Genomic DNA, 18,784 nt, shown 5'->3' with positions numbered 1-18,784 from the left:
AAGAGCCAAATTGTTATACCAAGAGCAAAAATGTGCGAAAGTTCTATGAAATATATGAACTATCAAGAGCCGCCATCTCGATATCAAAGAGCCTCATGCGGCTCGCGAGCCGCACTTTGCCGATCGCTGGCGTAGGACGATACGCCAAGTAGTAGAAGAAGAAGAATAGCAAACTATTAACAATTCCATTGCATGGAATACAAAATTTTATACGATGAGAGTACGCTCGATCGGACAATCCTCTTTAAAGATAGGCGGTGAGAACGTTTTAGATTCAAACGAAGATTTACAGCCAGAACGAAGATTTAGCCAAATGGTTAAAACTCGTAACGGTCGTATTTGCTCAAAGGATAACGAAATATATCAGATTTCTCTAAAATACGATAGCATTAGCTCAGGAGGATTATTCTGGTTATATGTATTTAACCAAAGAAAATTAGTTACCATTTAAACGAAACGTAAGATGTTTTTGTTGCTAATTAATTATTGCTTCGAGCTCGTGTGCATTATTACTTTGTTGTGATTGTACCGACACACAAAAATTATACAATCACGTTTGGGAAGATCCAGAGTGAGTTTAAATAAGAGTTGTTCATTGTTCGGGTGCGAACCTTAGACTAATTTGCTGGTTTTCATGTTTCGACACCGCACGTGGAGTGACTTCAATGGCTCGCTTGCGACCGTGTGTTTGTCTAGCACCTGTGCACATATCTATACATTATGTGATATTTTTGGGATATAATTTTTACATAGTTTTTGTTATGATTTTTATAACCATCTTGCACTTTATTCAGTCACACAGTCAAACAAAAATAACTACATTTTCGTGAAGCTCTCATTTGCAAAGGATGTGAAGGGATGGGAGGATTTTGGGGTAAACATGGGACGACTAATAAATATCTAGACAGGGTGGGGGATATCCGTGAGGCATGATTTAACCGTACAGCGGAGCCGCAACCTTGGCGACGGCGGGATAGGCCAGCGGAGCAGCGAACTTGGCTACTGGGGCCACAGCCTTTACCACACCAGCTCCACGGTGGACGACGGCGTTGAATCCGTTGACCGGGTCAGCAGTGTACTCAACGACACGCTGGGTGCCATCGGGTTCGATGAGCGAGTACGATCCGCTGACGACATCTCCCGAGCGGGACTCCTGCTGGCTCTTGTTGTCACCGGTGAGAGCATCCTAGCAATTTCGGAGGGACGGGTGGAAAATGTAAACGTTGATTCCATGATGGATCGCTGGTGTTGCTGGACGTGCATACTTACCGATACTGCGTAACTGTAGCTGTACTGTGGGTTGGGGTCGTAGTCGGCCAACGGAGAAGCAACCTTGGCCACCGCCGGGTATGCCCCGTAGGGAGCCGGATATCCAATGGCGACGGCACTGGCGGTAGCGACGAACGCGGCAAGAACGGCAAACTGTGAAACCAAATCGAATATAGTCGCAGGTTGCTTTAGAGCAGAATCAGAGCCTTCTGCCGCTGCATCTTACCCGGAGGGCCATTTTCTCTTGTGCTGTGTTGGGTCCTGTACTGTTAGAACTGAGTCTGATGAATGTGTACTAATCTAATTTTCGCATTGCTTTATATACGAAATCTATTAAAGCTTGGCTGACACTCTCCACACGCAACACGCCAACCCGTTCTGGGAAGCAACATTTCTGTTCACTAGAGGGCGTACCAGCAAAAAAAAGGCTTCAAACCATCCTTCACATGGTTCGTGCACACCCAGGTTCGGCCGCAACAGGCTAGCACTTTGGGAGTGGAACTTTGAACTGCCACTGTACAAAAAAACCCCGCCTGGACAAATCTGATACGAGCTACTTTATGGTTGTTTTTTCTTTCTCCCGTCTGACTGAATTTATCGTTTTCCTTCTGCTCAAAACGCACCTTGTAGCAAGTGGTGTACAACATGCAACTTAAGGAAAATAATATCAATGACAATTTCGACGGCAGTCGAACTTTTACCACCGACAACCAACGGCAATGTAGCCCCAGGGCCAGCAAAAGTGCTTTGGACATAGTGCAACATGCGCTCTACAAGTCGCCTGTCCTGTCCAGACGAGACGTGGTCGAGAATGATGGGGTAGTAGGGGAGGGTAAGCCTTGTGCGCAGAAAAACCGTCTGCACTGGTCAGATACACCCCTCTCCCCTGACGCAACTGCGTGCCGTTGCGTAGTTGGGTGGGTGTGCGATACTGCCAAATCTTAATTTATTGGTCATTTTTGATACGCATGCCGGTTGCGCGTAGTGTGTCCAGTTGCGTTGAGGCGTTCTTGACTGTCGAGCACAGCGAATTCCTTCCAAGAATGGGTGCAGTTTTCGTTTTGTGCGGATTTAGAGATTGAAAAATGGCCGTAATGTAAGGCTTTGAAGAGCCAAGCGTCGGTGGAGTATGGTTACAGGGAATGCCCGAGCAACCTTTGTTTTTTTTCAATAATAGGGCTTTAGTTTGAACAGTCATGTCCAGTGATGCTCACTGGGTATTCATTGTAGTATAACTTAATTGGAAAAGTGTATGTTCGTTTAAACATGGTAGCATTATTCGATATTTTTACATAGCCTGAAACACATCCGGTTTTCTATTCATGTTCAGATGATGTAATACTTTCTTGCTTGACAGTCCTGATGGAAATTTTACCACTCCTTGATTTAGGATTCAGTCTTTTTAGATTACCGGGCCAGATATGTGTTTTAATTGATAAATTGTTTAACATTTTTTGGGTAATACTCCAGCTTATTACCCTTGTTATCCATATGCTATTTGTTATTATTGTTTCTTCATATTTTATCTACATAATATGGGTGTAAAGTAAGTGAAACATATCAACCATTTTTCGTGACCGTATGAGGAAGAAAACGCAGAAACGATTTAGAATGTTTGAGCCAATTATAAATGGAAGTTGATTCAAGTAGAAAGTAGGGGAAGGTAGGTAAAGACGGACACTGCGGGTAAGATGGACACTTCTCATAAATGCATGAAAAAGGGAATTTTCGAATAATTCAACAATGTAGAATCCAAAATGAAGGTAAAACAACACATTTGAGAACATTTTTGGCACGATATATATAAAATTGGTAGAATCCACGAACAAAACAAATTTTCAATCATGTGCACCCTTGTGGATCTAATTTGACTACTGCCGATCTTAAGCTCTACAACTTGTATTGTTTATATTTCCGGATGTTTTATTTCATCAATGGGTTGTCGTAATCATTAATGAAAAAACTGGCGAAAGAACGAGGATAAAAGCAATACAAAATATTGTTTTCTGGTGGTTTAAACATTCTGACATCAAAGCGGGAAAGACGGACACCTTGTTGTAGGGAAAGATGGACACCGAATGTATGGATTTTTTTACATCTTATATCAATTGGTGATGAATATATCTCTTCAAACACCTTAAATAAAGGTATTGCGAAGCAATAAACCAATCAGCAATTAGAGAAAGTATTTAAATAAGTGAGAAATGAAACACCGGTCAAAATAGTAGTCATTCGTGATGCTATTAATCGCTCGACGCTGATGAGGCGCTTCACGAAATCCAATATCTTCTCACGACTTGGACAACTTTAAGCAATAAAAAGATGAGGCATTTATACGACATTGTTCAGGAATAGATGAGAAATTCTATTGGATTACAAAAATCAAATGTTGAATTTTGACATGGTGGAAAATGGATTAAACTATTAACAAGTCCCTAAAAAAATACTGAGGTCGTGGTCCTTTCGCGTAGTAATTTCCTTAAAGGTAGTTCTAGACTGTTGTTCTGTAAGCTGGGGCAACGTCAGCTGTAAGTGCGCGATGTTTCAATAATGCTTTAGATGCTGCATTCTACGATATATTACAAGCGCCGTTTACAATTCCTAAATTCATGGCTGAATGAATCGCCGTTGCAATAGACCAAGAATTGGTTTATAAACGTACCAGGACGTGGAAAGCGATAGAATTTGCTAAAATATTGTAAAACTCTTCACTTTCTAACCTTTTCTACAGGTGTCCATCTTACCCTTCATGGTGTCCATCTTTCCCATATCAGGTGTCCGTCTTACCCGAACATTTCAAAACTGCACGAAAAAAAACATGTTTTTCATTCATGAAAAAAACGCAAAAATCGATGGAAACTTAAAAGTTTTAACACATTTTCTGATAAAACATGAGTGTAAGATAATGTATGCACATTTTCATGGTCGTTGCACCTATATATCCCTAGATTTTTACCATTTCCCTTAACGTGTCCGTCTTTACCTACCTTCCCCTATAGGGTATAAGAATGATAAGTCATTTAGTTATGAGGCGGTACACAATAGTTATGATTATACAATTACACCAACCTAGCCGTTTTTCCCAGGTCATTAACATCATTCCAGGTCGTTGTTCCAGTCAATTTCTGATATATTTTAAAATGTACAGATGTATTACCAGAGTAAACAAGCGAAGGATAGATGACTTTGATAGCTGCATTGTTGCACTATAACTTGGGCTAGTTGGGCTTGTTGTTTCTTTTCGTAATAATCGCTACATGTAAGACATGTATCAAATCTTAATTTGAATAAATATCGTAACGACTGCTCGGAACGTATGAAAAAAAACGTAATATTTTGCTATATGGTGTCAATTATCGTAATTATTCAATTGTACACAAAAAATAGTTTCGTATGGCAAAGTAATGGGTAATGAATTAGATCACATTTAATTTACACTGAGTCACTGAAAGCGGCCTTATGTCGAATGACTTATCTGTACCTCATTGATTTTCTCTTCTTCAAATAATCTGTTTTATAGATGTGAGATTGAGGAAAGGTATTCTTTCGAATAAGGTAAGGGTATGCTGGGCATTCAGATATAATTCGTTTTTTTAACATGTACCAATTTTGATGTCTTTGGTACGACGTACAATATTTGTCAGAAAGGCTTGTAGAAAATTGAAAAAAAAATACTGTTTTGGACACATGAATCATAAAAGTCTTCCTCCAGATACGATATTAATACGAACGTGTCGAATCAGTCCAATTCGCTCAAAGAACAATTCAAATTTAGAAAATGTGTATGATTATGTTGGAATAATAGAATACTTTTATACGGTACGATTAATATGCATAGGATACACTGTTTGTAGCATTTGTTGCTTGCTATTGAAGGTTGATGGTGTATATTTGTTGATCTGGATAAATCTATAATGATAGTGATAATTTTTTTATAAGTTCTGTAGTCTGGTCTAATTGTGGACTCAAATCATCAACATTATCTTCAAAGGGAATGAATTATAAAGGGTAACATGTTTTCTTTTGTAGAATTTGCTTTTATTTCAGTCAACCTTCATGTTGATCATTTGTATGTACAACACAGCAACACAAGATTCACACATCTTGTCACACACAGTCACATCACGGTTTGTTTGCTAAACGAAATTGTTAGCATTATCATGTCTGCGGGCAGCTTCTGGCAGCGAAGCAAATCCCATTTTCATATGTACATGAATGTTCAAATCGCTCATAGGATAACAAAAATAGCGATGAGAAGGAAATGAAGAGATGAGAAATAAATAACAGGCGATGCTATCTAATGACTTCAGGGTGAAGCGTGAGCATTAGGTACTGGAAAATGGAATCGATTTCGCGTCTCATGGGATGAAGATGAGGGCTTAACCAAGGATGGCCTTGCCGTAGGCTGGGTATCCGTAAGGAGCGTACGGGGCAGCAACCTTGGCGACGGCGGGGTAGGCCAGCGGGGCAGCGTACTTGGCAATTGGGGCGACAGCCTTGACGGCCAGCGGCTCACGGTGGACGACGGCGTTGAATCCGTTGATGGGGTCAGCGTTGTACTCAACAGTACGACGGGTGCCATCGGGCTCGACCAGCGAGTAGGATCCAGTCACAACATCTCCGGAGCGGGACTCCTGCTGGTTCTTGTTGTCTCCAGTCACGGCATCCTGTCGAACAGAGCAGACGGACGGATTGTTAGTACAGGCATAGTGGTAGTTAGTGCATGCTTTGGGAAGCTAGAATACTTACGGCAACGGCATAGCTGTAGCTGTACTGAGGGTTGGCATCGTATTCAGCGTACGGAGCAGCAACCTTAGCGACGGCAAGAGGAGCAGCGACCTTGGCCACAGCAGGATAAGCTCCCAGAGGAGCGTGGTAGGCTCCGAGCGGAGCATGGTAGGCTCCGAGCGGAGCGTGGTAAGCTCCCAACGGAGAGGGGTGGATGGCGACGGCGCTGGCGACGGCCACGATGGCGGCGAAGACGGCGAACTGTAAAAGAATCGCGTGAAAAGGGAGTGTCTCAGTAAAATCTTATTCACGTGACTGGCCGGGTAAGCGTGCCCTCTCTGCTGATCCTGGCAAAGACACTTACTTTGAATGCCATTTTAGGTGTTTAGTGTTGTGCTAGCTACGGTCAGGCCGCTGCTGTGTTCTTGCTAGACGAATGAAGTGATTGTGATACGGTTTCGAAGGTATCGGCGGGTTTTTATATCAAAATGCGTGGCCACTTTCCTAATGGCTGGGGCTGGGGTATTGGCAGGGGTATTCAGCGGTCACAAGTGCGGCACTAGAGCAGCCCACGAGAGAACTTGTTTTGTTTTTGTCATTTTTTGCTGCTACTGCGAAAGGAGTCCGTCCATTTAGGTGATTAGAGAATGGAACAGTGGTATTATTTGTGCTAGTACTTGATTTTACTGTTCAAGCATTCAAACTTACAGGCGTACCAAGGGGGCGATTGGACTAGTAAGTATTTAGCATGAATGAAATTTTGTATTACTTAACATTATACCCTTCATGGGATGTACCGAATGTACCATGCCCCCCCCCCCCTCCCATACTATGATGCAGACTAGCTAGGCTGATATGGGTAATCAATAAATCACTGAAAGCTAAGCCCACTAGCGGTACAGGCAGGCCTTGACCGACAACGGTTGTTGTGTTAGGCGTAGAGTTTGAATATCCTGTTTTTATTTATATTTTAAATCAAACATTTTCATATTTTGGGACAATCAAAGCTTTAAACAAGTTCGTGTGCATTTAGTATAGGTGTCTAGGTAGGTATGGTCTAGTTTAGGTATTAAGTATAGGGCAGTAATTTGTTGCATGTTGGTGAAAAAAAAAACAACAGTCATTTTGAAGCCTTGCTTTATACTTTCTTTTCCACTACTTGTAATTTCGTTACGGTGGATGTAACATTGTAATTGTAACCTCCACACATGGTATATTTTGTTACAAAAAGTGTGTTTCACTATTGAAAGTATGGAGAAACGTTCCGAACTATTTGACACAAATCAAGTATATTGGTAAGAAATTTCCCATCACTTTAAAGCTAGCAAAATTGTCCGAACGGTGAAAAACTGGGACTCATATGGTAATTGGTCAACAAGCGACGAACCCGGTCAGTTCATTTTTAAATAACTGCTCCTACCGCATCCTTAAGAAAGTACTAAGAAACACTAAAAATTGAAGGAATTTGTTCATCTACTTCTACTAGAAATCGTTATATTTGTTAATTGAGTTTGTTTGTGACCATAATTTAATCAACATTCAAGTGTTAAATATTATGATACACCTAATCTGAAAACTTCACAATAGCTTTTAAAATTTGACTTGTAAATCGCAATATCTAATTTACGATTTATTGCACATTCTGTTTGGCGTGTAACGATCTACGCAGTCATGCCAACCTTTACAGGTTTCCGAAACATATTAGTATACCGCGCAGACGAATAGTCCGTCCTTACTATAGGGAAACGGACCGATTGGGAATCGATATTATCAAGTCTTGTACGAGTCGACGAGTGTTCTGTACAACACACCACATCATTATTTATGCGACTTGAAAATATTAAAATTAGAACACATGGTTCCAAAAACTAAGTAAAACATTTTAAATAAATTGTTGACTTCTTATTTGACGCTATCACCGTCTCTCCTAGGTCGGTGTAAGCCTGTCTTAGCCGCGAATGAATGATAAGCTATCAGTGACATATTAGTTTAAGCATAATAGGATAGTCATAGTCATCATTATTGTAGTTATCATAGTTATCATTATTGTTATTATTATTTTTATTATTATTATTATTATTATTATTATTATTATTATTATTATTATTGTTGTTGTTATTATCCCTTCGGAATAAAATTAAAAATATTTTTTAGTAAACTGACTGATTAGCCCGCTCGACAGTGCTTGAATAACATTTACATTTTTAGTCATACGCAAAAATAATAGGGATCAACGGGTCACATTATCAGGACGCAGGAAATTTAGACTAGACAACAGTTCTACAGCCGTAGTTCTAGGTTCAAAGACGTCCGATACTGCGTTCAGGGTTTGGTACATACGAAATAACCGAACTCAAGCGCCAAAGGATTTGCGAGGCTTCTCGTTGGTCAACAACGCCCGAGCTCGAAGGGTTCTAGCAGGCACATATAAATTAACCGATGACAGCAGCGCTGGGCAGTCAATACTTCCGTTGAGAAGTCCAACAAGACCAGATTAGTGTGTCATTTATCATTCATCAATACTTATCGGTTATAAATTACGTTTAGTCGATACGAATCCAGTCTAAAAAATCCTTCTAATTAGTTGTTTCCTGAACTAAACGAAATTGAGTAAGGTTCAGCTAATAGTTTATAAGCAGCACAGCAGCAGCAGCATGAACTGCTCAGTGGATAGAAGAAATTTTCACTTTTGTGACCTTTTTTTACATGGGTTACAAATGTTGTGTTTTGACATGTAAACTCAATTTTGATATTAGAGTTTATAGAAGTCGTATTCAAATCTACGCAGATTTGTGTCGTGTAGATGCAAAACGATATATTTGCTATCCAAGAATCGTGTCGTCTAAACGTAGTACCTCGTGGTCTCAATTCTTCATTCTAATTGAAAACGTCAGCTACTGAGCTTAAGAGTTTCTTAAAGCATGTAGACTTAGGGGGAAAATTAAATAAAATAGAGTAAAAAAACTCTTCATTAGCACGATTTTGAATGCATTAAAAACTAAACAACTATTTTTGATTTTTGACTTGTAAACGTGGGGTATCCTTCCTGTCTCCTTCCTGCCATTGTATTTAAATGTGTGGCGTGTTTTTAAATGGAACGATATAATTTATTGTATTGCCACAATCATTTGTTTTCCGTAAATTTCATTATACTTTACAATTTAAATATTAAAAATAAGTAACAAGAAATTCATTTCAAAGTAAACTGTCTGATAGATCCCACGCTACGAAAACTTTTTTAATCTAAAGTATACTTCCGTCACTTGCTATGGATATTAGACAAAACACATTTTTAATTGGTTTAAGATGCTGATTTTATTTGAATCAACATTCGAATTGAATTTTTTTCTTGTTACACAACAGTAGCAATAGTTTCACACATCTTGTCACACACAGTCAAATCACGATTGGTTTGCTAAACGAAAATGCTAACATAAGCATGTGTTTAGGCAGCTTCTGGTGGCGAAGCAAATCCCATTTTCATATGTACATGAATGTTCAAATCGCTCATAGGATAACAAAAATAGCGATGAGAAGGAAATGAAGAGATGAGAAATAAATAACAGGCGATGCTATCTAATGACTTCAGGGTGAAGCGTGAGCATTAGGTACTGGAAAATGGAATCGATTTCGCGTCTCATGGGATGAAGATGAGGGCTTAACCAAGGATGGCCTTGCCGTAGGCTGGGTATCCGTAAGGAGCGTACGGGGCAGCAACCTTGGCGACGGCGGGGTAGGCCAGCGGGGCAGCGTACTTGGCAATTGGGGCGACAGCCTTGACGGCCAGCGGCTCACGGTGGACGACGGCGTTGAATCCGTTGATGGGGTCAGCGTTGTACTCAACAGTACGACGGGTGCCATCGGGCTCGACCAGCGAGTAGGATCCAGTCACAACATCTCCGGAGCGGGACTCCTGCTGGTTCTTGTTGTCTCCAGTCACGGCATCCTGTCGAACAGAGCAGACGGACGGATTGTTAGTACAGGCATAGTGGTAGTTAGTGCATGCTTTGGGAAGCTAGAATACTTACGGCAACGGCATAGCTGTAGCTGTACTGAGGGTTGGCATCGTATTCAGCGTACGGAGCAGCAACCTTAGCGACCGCCAGAGGAGCAGCGACCTTGGCCACAGCAGGGTAAGCTCCGAGCGGGGCATGGTAGGCTCCGAGCGGAGCGTGGTAGGCACCCAGAGGAGCGTGGTAGGCTCCGAGCGGAGCGTGGTAAGCTCCCAACGGAGATGGGTGGATGGCGACGGCGCTGGCGACGGCCACGATGGCGGCGAAGACGGCGAACTGTAAAAGAATTGCGTGAAAAGGGAGTGTCTCAGTAAAATCTTATTCACGTGACTGGCCGGGTAAGCGTGCCCTCTCCGTTGATCCTGGCAAAGACACTTACTTTGAATGCCATTTTAGGTGTTTAGTGTTGTGCTAGCTACGGTTAGGCCGCTGCTGTGTTCTTGCTAGACGAATGAAGTGATTGTGATACGGTTTCGAAGGTATCGGCGGGTTTTTATATCAAAATGCGTGGCCACTTTCCAACGACATTGCCAACGAAAGCCAATCCCAACGAAGTTGTGGTAGTAGCGCCCGATCAACCCACCTCAGAACTAGTTTCGTTTGGGTTTTCCGTGTACTAGACAGTCCAATACACGCAACCTTGCAGTGTGTGAGAATGAAAGGATAGATCAATGAAAATGTGGAAATATGTGTTGTTGGCAGTGAAAACAATTTGTATTTGTACAGTAGAATACTTTTTTAGGGATTTGTAAATAAATGACAAATATGGAATTAAAAAAATAAAATTAAATCAAATGAATGTTGATTAGCGTTTAAGCGTTTAAGAACGTTTAAGTCAAAATCATTACGATTTAGAAAAAAGGATTTTTTTTAAATATCGTGATAGAGTAGCTGGCCTGGATGGCATTTTAAAATGAAATTTGTTTTTCCTTTACCAAGTTTCACAGCGTTTCCGTCTGTATTATTTATTTATAAATTTCAAATTAGTGTAGCGGACTTCATACTTTTCATTAGATTTGCTGTCTAGTGCTATCTAGTGCGTGGAATAATGTAAACTTCGGGTTATTCGAAAGATTAAATGATGTAAAAGATAATATAAATAGGTACCACCTCGAATGCTGCCGAAAATAGGTACATAGTAAATGTTGCTTTTTGACATTTCAATGCTGTAGGCATCTGCTGGAAATTAGAGTAAAATAACTTTTGCATGTTCATGAATATTTATTGGAAAAAATGTCAATAATCTAGCAAATTATGAATGGCATAACATATTAGGATCGTTTATCAAACAAAATAACTTCACTTTCATAAAAAATAACTTAAACTGTGAGTGTATGAGCTTTTTTATAATACGACTTTTTATAATTTTATTTGTGATTTCGGTTAAATGTATCAAATCTGAGGCTTGAATAATAGAACTCCTTGCTACATTCAATGTGTAGTTTGATTTTTCGCATTTGTGATAAATTATCATCCTAGTTAACCACGTTAACTTATCGTGAAATATTTGAACTTTATGATAATTTATTTTAAATCATTTTTCCTAAACAAACTTTTCTCTGTACAATGTTCCAATTAATTTTAATCACTGTGCTGTGTTTATTGTTCACGCTGTATGAATAAATTATTCTGTCCATATTCCATTGCATTTTTCTAGATCACTGCAAACTGATACACGTATAAAACTGCATAATCGTATTGTTTATGTGTTGGGCGATGTATTGTTCTTTGACAGTAAACGTACCTTTAACTATACAAAAGCTTAACTAATAGTCAACATTGCTTAATTAAAAGCAAATATTTGGCTTAATTAATTCACATAGTACAAGAACGCTGGTGTATTTGCGATACTTATTGTGACTCATTCGTCATAACAATAGAAAAATGTAGAATTATAAAAAAGTTACACAAAACTAACAAATAAAGGATAAAATGTTAAGTATTGTTGGGATTATTAACATAAAATCATGTATCGTACACATCTTTTAATAAACGATGCTACGATATAAACGAGAGCCGTGCAAAGGGCTTTTTCTATGATCGTTAAGGTTTAAATTAATTTTGGTTAGGGACATCTAGATAAAAATCTCGTAGAAAAGGGTATAAATACTCAAAGTTATCAGGAAGCTTTTATGTTTAATGTTTTAACTGTACATGAAAAAACTGTTTTTTTTTTAATATTATAACAATTCATTTTTTTGCTCATAGCCAAGCATATTTGATAGTTTATATATTTTATGCGAGGCTAGTGATACTAAGCTAGTCAGAAAAAAGCTGTAAGCATAATTGTTTATATGTTTGTTTTTTTCAATGTCTTGCTGGCCCATTACCAAGTTCTTTCAGGTTTTAGGATTGTTATCAACTATGGCTTCGAATTTTATATGCAAAATATCATAAATAGTCTTTATCAAAGTCTGTAATAGCCTTTTTATCATTTTTTTAAAGACTGTTATATTAATCATCACACACAATGATCACCTATGACAATTATTTCACAGTGTGTGAAGTTTTGAATTTGTTCAACACGCGCTTTAGCTATGCTCTTTAAACTCTGTTCTTCAAACAATTTAATTATATAAGAAAGAAAGTTTTTAAATTTTAACTGTGCCAATCAATTTAAGGAGATTACACTATCGCTAGCGGTCTTAAAAACTTTAGAAAGATTATAGTTACAAAAAAAGCTCGGTGATTTATTCTTTTGTAGAAATTACTTTTATTTTCTTCAGCTCGTCTTCTGATTACTCTTATTAACGCAGCAGCAACAATAGTTTCACAAAACAAAAGTCTATAGTAGCAGTATTGACAAATCCCCGCTTAATATGTACAAAAGTCTTTGTCAAAAAAAAAAGTTATAAAAGACAGATAAAGATCGATAAGGTAAAGAACAAGGAAGAAATAAATAAAGGAAGACGTTAACTAATGACTTCAAGAGGAGCAGGCATTAGGCACTGGACTTAAGAACAGTTCCGCGATTATGTCCTAGGGATGGTGTACAGGGCTTAACCAAGGATGGCCTTGCCGTAGGCTGGGTATCCGTAAGGAGCGTACGGGGCAGCAACCTTGGCGACGGCGGGGTAGGCCAGCGGGGCAGCGTACTTGGCAATTGGGGCGACAGCCTTGACGGCCAGCGGCTCACGGTGGACGACGGCGTTGAATCCGTTGATGGGGTCAGCGTTGTACTCAACAGTACGACGGGTGCCATCGGGCTCAACCAGCGAGTAGGATCCAGTCACAACATCGCCGGAGCGGGACTCCTGCTGGTTCTTGTTGTCTCCAGTCACGGCATCCTGTCGAACGGAGCAGACGGACGGATTGTTAGTACAGGGATAGTGGTAGTCTTAGGCTTTGGGAGGCTAGAATACTCACGGCAACGGCATAGCTGTAGCTGTACTGAGGGTTGGCATCGTATTCAGCGTACGGAGCAGCAACCTTAGCGACGGCCAGAGGAGCAGCGACCTTGGCCACAGCAGGGTAAGCTCCCAGAGGAGCATGGTAGGCTCCGAGCGGAGCATGGTAGGCTCCCAGAGGAGCGTGGTAGGCTCCGAGCGGAGCGTGGTAAGCTCCCAACGGGGAGGGGTGGATGGCGACGGCGCTGGCGACGGCCACGATGGCAGCGAAGACGGCGAACTGTAAAAGAATCGCGTGAAAAGGGAGTGTCTCAGTAAAATCTTATTCACGTGACTGGCCGGGTAAGCGTGCCCTCTCCGTTGATCCTGGCAAAGACACTTACTTTGAATGCCATTTTAGGTGTTTAGTGTTATGCTAGCTACGGTCAGGCCGGTGCTGTGTTCTTGCTAGACGAATGAAGTGATTGTGATACGGTTTCGAAGGTATCGGCGGGTTTTTATATCAAAATGCGTGGCCACTTTCCAACGACTTTGCCAACGATAGCTAACGCTTGACGGGAGTAGTAGCACCCGATCAACCCACCTCAGAACTAGTTTCGCTAGGGCTTTTCGTCATTGCCTTTCAGCGTAGAATAACGAAAGGAGCGAACAAGCGAAAACTGTGAAAATACTTGTAATGCCTTTTGAAATGTCTCTGCCTTGATACGCTAGTACAACAGTTAAAGGATAGCAATGGACATTAATTGAATGTATAATTATTGAGAAGTATTTACAAGTGCAACATAATAGTCTTGAAATCTCTGTATCAAACATACAAATCCGATTAGAGATAAAAAGTAAACTGTACTGAAGCCTGAAATGTGTAGATCACGACAGTTTTTTTTGACTTGGTGTGTATTGAAATCGTAGAAAATCTCAGTTGAAAATTGCATCTCAAGGTACCAATTATGGCTATAGTGTTCCTAGCAATTCGCCATAACTGTACCAATTGTGGCTTTATGCCGAAATTCGTGAATATAAATTTTTCCGTTTTCTATCACTGGTTGTGTTAATTGCCACGCTTAATTAATCGCACAATTGAGGAGGCTAATCCTTCTAAAATACTTTATTATTCTACTGATAACACAAGGTATGTCCGTGTTTGGACTCAATTCATGTCATCTGGAAATCCTTCATATCACTTGGAAGGTCAGCTACTGTTTCCGCACGAGACGCAGATGTACGCAAATCATTATGGTCTGTTTAAGTATTTTTATATGAACAATCGTAGCCATTATCTAAGTATCTTGAAAAAAGGGTATGCATTTTGGTCGAGCCTTATCCTAACTAACGATAAGGGAAGAAAAAGAGCGCACTTTGCAACAGGACCATACGAGTGGTGTTAAGATTACATTTTGTTTGTATGAAAGTTATGTTGATGAAACTGATTCGATTTCAAAACATTTCTTTATTCACGTCTTATTTTTCTTCTGTTTGGCGTAACGCTCTAGGTGGCATGCCTGCCTATACTGGCTTTCGATACTTATTCAATACTACACAGTCGGATAGTAAAACTTTGCTACAGGAGAACGGTCCATTCTAGGCTTGAACGCATGATGGACATGTTATTGAGACGTTAACTCGCTCGACTTAACAACATGCCCGTTGTGGAATTAAACCTAGTATGGACTGCGTCCTGTAGCAAAGGGCTGATTATCCGGATGCGTGGTACCTAATAAGTCTTGAAAGCCTTAACATAAGAAGACATAAGAAAAAGTTTATTTAAAAAAAATACTGTACGTTATTCGTCATATAACAACACAACGCAACTGTATGACAAGTTTGATTTAAAAAAAGTTGTCTAGAACGAAAATTAAAAGCTTTAATATCCGCAAAACTCTCATACAAAATGTATGGTCCTACCCGGGTAGACGGTCGTGGAAATGAGATGTTTTTTTTTGCAAATAAGAAATATATAGAAACACAATTTTGAAAATTCCTTATAGTTAAGGGTGAAAAGAAATATATAGTTTAGGGTAAGTGTACCAATAATGGTGCAATTTTAGTGGTACAGGTGTGTTTTAATGGATTTAAAGTGTTAGGAAGGTTAATTTCTGAATATTTTAACAATTGGAATATGTTTCTTCGCAATCACAACCATTTTTACTATAAAACACATCAAATTTACGAAAAGTTGCGAATTTGTACACGTTATTTGTTTACATTGCACATTACCTGGTGGCTGTGATGCGCTTCCTGACAGATATTTCGCCTGTCAACTAGTTCATTTCGCTGTATACTGTACATCGTTTGGCCGTACGATTAAAATTCTAATCAAATATCGTCGTTTCGAGCAAACTACAAATTATCATTGTTAATGGTAACATTGAATTAACGGATGGAAACATATGAACAACTGTTTTGTATTCTTTTGTAGAAATTGCTTTTATTTTCTTCAGCTCGTCAACCGACGACTCCTACTTGCACAGCAACAATAATAGTTTCACACATCTTGTCACACAGTCAAATCACATGTCTGTAGACCGAAATTGCATTCATTTGGTCTATAGCAGCAGTATTGGCATTACATATGTACAAAAATCATCGACAAGATAGAAAGATTAGTTTTAAGAAAAACGGAAAAAGATCGCTAACAGAGCGTAGCAACAGCGTTTGCAAGAAGTACAGAGTCAATCGAGAAGGAAGAAATAAAGTAAGGAAAATAAATAAAGAAAGACGTTAACTAATGACTTCAAGAGGCGCAGGCATTAGGCACTGGACTTAAGAACAGTTCCGCGATTATGTCTAGGGATGGTGTACATGGCTTAACCAAGGATGGCCTTGCCGTAGGCTGGGTATCCGTAAGGAGCGTACGGGGCAGCAACCTTGGCGACGGCGGGGTAGGCCAGCGGGGCAGCGTACTTGGCAATTGGGGCGACAGCCTTGACGGCCAGCGGCTCACGGTGGACGACGGCGTTGAATCCGTTGATGGGGTCAGCGTTGTACTCAACAGTACGACGGGTGCCATCGGGCTCAACCAGCGAGTAGGATCCAGTCACAACATCTCCGGAGCGGGACTCCTGCTGGTTCTTGTTGTCTCCAGTCACGGCATCCTGTCGAACGGAGCAGACGGACGGATTGTTAGTACAGGGATAGTGGTAGTCTTAGGCTTTGGGAGGCTAGAATACTCACGGCAACGGCATAGCTGTAGCTGTACTGAGGATTGGCATCGTATTCAGCGTACGGAGCAGCAACCTTAGCGACGGCCAGAGGAGCAGCGACCTTGGCCACAGCAGGGTAAGCTCCCAGAGGAGCATGGTATGCTCCGAGCGGAGCATGGTAGGCTCCCAGAGGAGCGTGGTAGGCTCCGAGCGGAGCGTGGTAAGCTCCCAACGGGGAGGGGTGGATGGCGACGGCGCTGGCGACGGCCACGATGGCGGCGAAGACGGCGAACTGTAAAAGAATCGCGTGAAAAGGGAGTGTCTCAGTAAAATCTTATTCACGTGACTGGCCGGGTAAGCGTGCCCTCTCCGCTGATCCTGGCAAAGACACTTACTTTGAATGCCATTTTAGGTGTTTAGTGTTGTGCTAGCTACGGTTAGGCCGCTGCTGTGTTCTTGCTAGACGAATGAAGTGATTGTGATACGGTTTCGAAGGTATCGGCGGGTTTTTATATCGAAATGCGTGGCCACTTTCCAACGACTTTGCCAACGATAGCTAACGCTTGGCGGGTTGGAGTAGTAGCGCCCGATCAACCCACCTCAGAACTAGTTTCGCTAGGGCTTTTCGTCATTGCCTTTCAGCGTAGAATAACGAAAGGGGGATCAATGGAAATGTGAAAATGCTTGTGAACGTTCCGCAATTATACGGTAGTACACCGGATAAAGGATTTCAATGGAAATAAGTTTAATGTATAATCAATAAAAATAATTTATAAGTGTAATATAGAAGACTTAAAATCTCTGTATCAAACATAAGAAGAGAGATTAGAGATGGAAACGTAATAACGTTTGCATAAAAAAATATGTTTTTCGGCTGGCGGTACAAAAAAAAGAGAAAGAAGAGAAAACTAAGGGTGTTTTTTCAATTGTTGCACGCTTAAGAGCATAGCCAACTTATTTTAAATGTTTGAGATGGATGAAATCACAATATGCATGTTATGCGTGTCTAGTATAAATCATTATTGTTTCAACAATAACAAAAATGTTAGGCAGATTTATGAATAATGTCAAGAAATACTGTTTTTTTTTAATTCAAAAATACAATTGTTGCACTCTTACAAAAACTCAAAATTATGTTGCACACTTAAAACCCAATTATTGCACACTTTCAAATACACTGAAACCGACGAAAAAAATCCCTAAACTGGTGCCATTTCAGTCGAATAGTGTTTAGGGCAATACGCAACGCTCTTACATTGCTCGAATGTCATTTGTTCAAGCTGAAACTCTACAAAATAAGTATAAAACTTGTACCTGCTGCCGCACGTCAAAATAAACATCATTTTGTAAGACAAAATTCATAGCGATTGAGCTAAGAAATCCATTCGTTTTGATCGAAATAAGTCGAAATATTTTCACCTGCGTTTAAAAAAGCAAAAAATGAACTCTTTGAAAAAATAAAATAGTGAAATATGCAGCAGAAATGGTAAATTTTTATGGAAAAATACTCCCTTAAAGTTTTATTAACATTTGGAAAAACGACAAATTATACGTAGTGTGCAATAATTGGGTGGTGTGCAACAATTGGCCAATTACCCAACTTCGATTTCTATCAGTTCCTCCTCAGACTTCGCAAAAAAATTGTTGGAGTAGAGCTTTTGCATCAGGTTCGCCTAGAAAATGATGGGACGCAGCTGAGGGATGTTGGACTGGTTCTCGTATTAGGGTATCAAATTGCAATTTAGCCGAAATTTGCTTGAAATGATCGAATTGAGTTTTAGCGTTATTGCCTGCCGCTGCGGAGCCAGTGGACGCGGTTTTTGCTTTCTGTTATGTTTGTTTATGTTTCCCATATTACCTGTTTGATTGCATAGACCTCCCGGCCAAGCTAACGCAGCAATGTAGCTAGTTTATTATTGAAAGTACAATTAACGTTTCGTTAGCTCGTGTTAAGATAACAATCTTTGAAAAAAGTATTTGATGCAAACGGTAATAGTCATCATACTAGTTATTGCATTATTATTTTATTAATCGAGATTTAACTTGGCATTTGTTTTTCACTGATACATTCGATTTGTAGTAAACTTTAATATTTTTATGAGGATTTAGAAATATGTAATAAGAATGAATTTTCTTTCTTACTGATAGCATGAACTACTCGTTTGGCTAAGTATGGCCTTGATTTTCTTCAAGAATGTTGGTTTGAATTTTGAAATAGGATGTCAAAAACAGTAAGACAGTAGTCAAGAAGGGCGGTGAAAGACATTTAACGTACATTAGCTTAATG

General features: G+C 40.0%; 5 protein-coding genes across 7 annotated transcripts in view; 1 reads left to right on the top strand and 4 right to left on the bottom strand.

Moving 5' to 3' along the window:
- LOC120893256 (neurobeachin-like protein 1) overlaps window positions 1–18,784 on the top strand; it is a 64,182-nt gene that overhangs the window by 22,515 nt on the left and 22,883 nt on the right. The window lies entirely within an intron of this gene.
- Window positions 754–1,624, bottom strand: LOC120893272 (cuticle protein 21-like). Its single transcript, XM_040295068.1, has 3 exons — window positions 1,496–1,624; window positions 1,270–1,422; window positions 754–1,186 (listed from the first exon to the last, which is right to left on the bottom strand). The coding sequence occupies exons 1-3, from the start codon at window positions 1,505–1,507 to the stop codon at window positions 935–937; spliced, it is 417 nt and encodes a 138-aa protein (XP_040151002.1). The 5' UTR covers window positions 1,508–1,624; the 3' UTR covers window positions 754–934.
- LOC120893268 (larval cuticle protein A2B-like) lies at window positions 5,286–6,472 on the bottom strand. The gene is made up of 3 exons (XM_040295063.1): window positions 6,362–6,472; window positions 6,019–6,258; window positions 5,286–5,936 (listed from the first exon to the last, which is right to left on the bottom strand). The coding sequence occupies exons 1-3, from the start codon at window positions 6,371–6,373 to the stop codon at window positions 5,649–5,651; spliced, it is 540 nt and encodes a 179-aa protein (XP_040150997.1). The 5' UTR covers window positions 6,374–6,472; the 3' UTR covers window positions 5,286–5,648.
- Window positions 9,287–13,818, bottom strand: LOC120893265 (larval cuticle protein A2B-like). Of its 2 annotated transcripts, none has more exons than XM_040295061.1 (3): window positions 13,741–13,818; window positions 10,026–10,286; window positions 9,287–9,943 (listed from the first exon to the last, which is right to left on the bottom strand). In XM_040295061.1, the coding sequence occupies exons 1-3, from the start codon at window positions 13,750–13,752 to the stop codon at window positions 9,656–9,658; spliced, it is 561 nt and encodes a 186-aa protein (XP_040150995.1). In that variant the 5' UTR covers window positions 13,753–13,818; the 3' UTR covers window positions 9,287–9,655. The 2 variants fall into 2 exon arrangements, with proteins under 2 accessions (XP_040150995.1, XP_040150994.1); XM_040295060.1 differs by lacking the exon at window positions 13,741–13,818 and adding an exon at window positions 10,390–10,519.
- On the bottom strand, window positions 15,761–17,022 carry LOC120893267 (larval cuticle protein A2B-like). The gene is made up of 3 exons (XM_040295062.1): window positions 16,893–17,022; window positions 16,529–16,789; window positions 15,761–16,449 (listed from the first exon to the last, which is right to left on the bottom strand). The coding sequence occupies exons 1-3, from the start codon at window positions 16,902–16,904 to the stop codon at window positions 16,162–16,164; spliced, it is 561 nt and encodes a 186-aa protein (XP_040150996.1). The 5' UTR covers window positions 16,905–17,022; the 3' UTR covers window positions 15,761–16,161.

The sequence above is a fragment of the Anopheles arabiensis genome, chromosome 2, assembly GCF_016920715.1.
Source record: "Anopheles arabiensis isolate DONGOLA chromosome 2, AaraD3, whole genome shotgun sequence".
NCBI lineage: Eukaryota > Metazoa > Arthropoda > Insecta > Diptera > Culicidae > Anopheles > Anopheles arabiensis.
This window is presented reverse-complemented; position numbering and strand designations above follow the sequence as displayed.

Excerpts from the sequence above, each read along its gene's own strand:
- LOC120893272 (XM_040295068.1), bottom strand. Across the intron at positions 1,187-1,269 it reads GCTACAGTTACGCAGTATCG|GATGCTCTCACCGGTGACAA; the intron begins GTAAGTATGCAC and ends CGAAATTGCTAG.
- LOC120893268 (XM_040295063.1), bottom strand. Across the intron at positions 5,937-6,018 it reads GCTACAGCTATGCCGTTGCC|GATGCCGTGACTGGAGACAA; the intron begins GTAAGTATTCTA and ends TCTGTTCGACAG.
- LOC120893265 (XM_040295061.1), bottom strand. Across the intron at positions 9,944-10,025 it reads GCTACAGCTATGCCGTTGCC|GATGCCGTGACTGGAGACAA; the intron begins GTAAGTATTCTA and ends TCTGTTCGACAG.
- LOC120893267 (XM_040295062.1), bottom strand. Across the intron at positions 16,450-16,528 it reads GCTACAGCTATGCCGTTGCC|GATGCCGTGACTGGAGACAA; the intron begins GTGAGTATTCTA and ends TCCGTTCGACAG.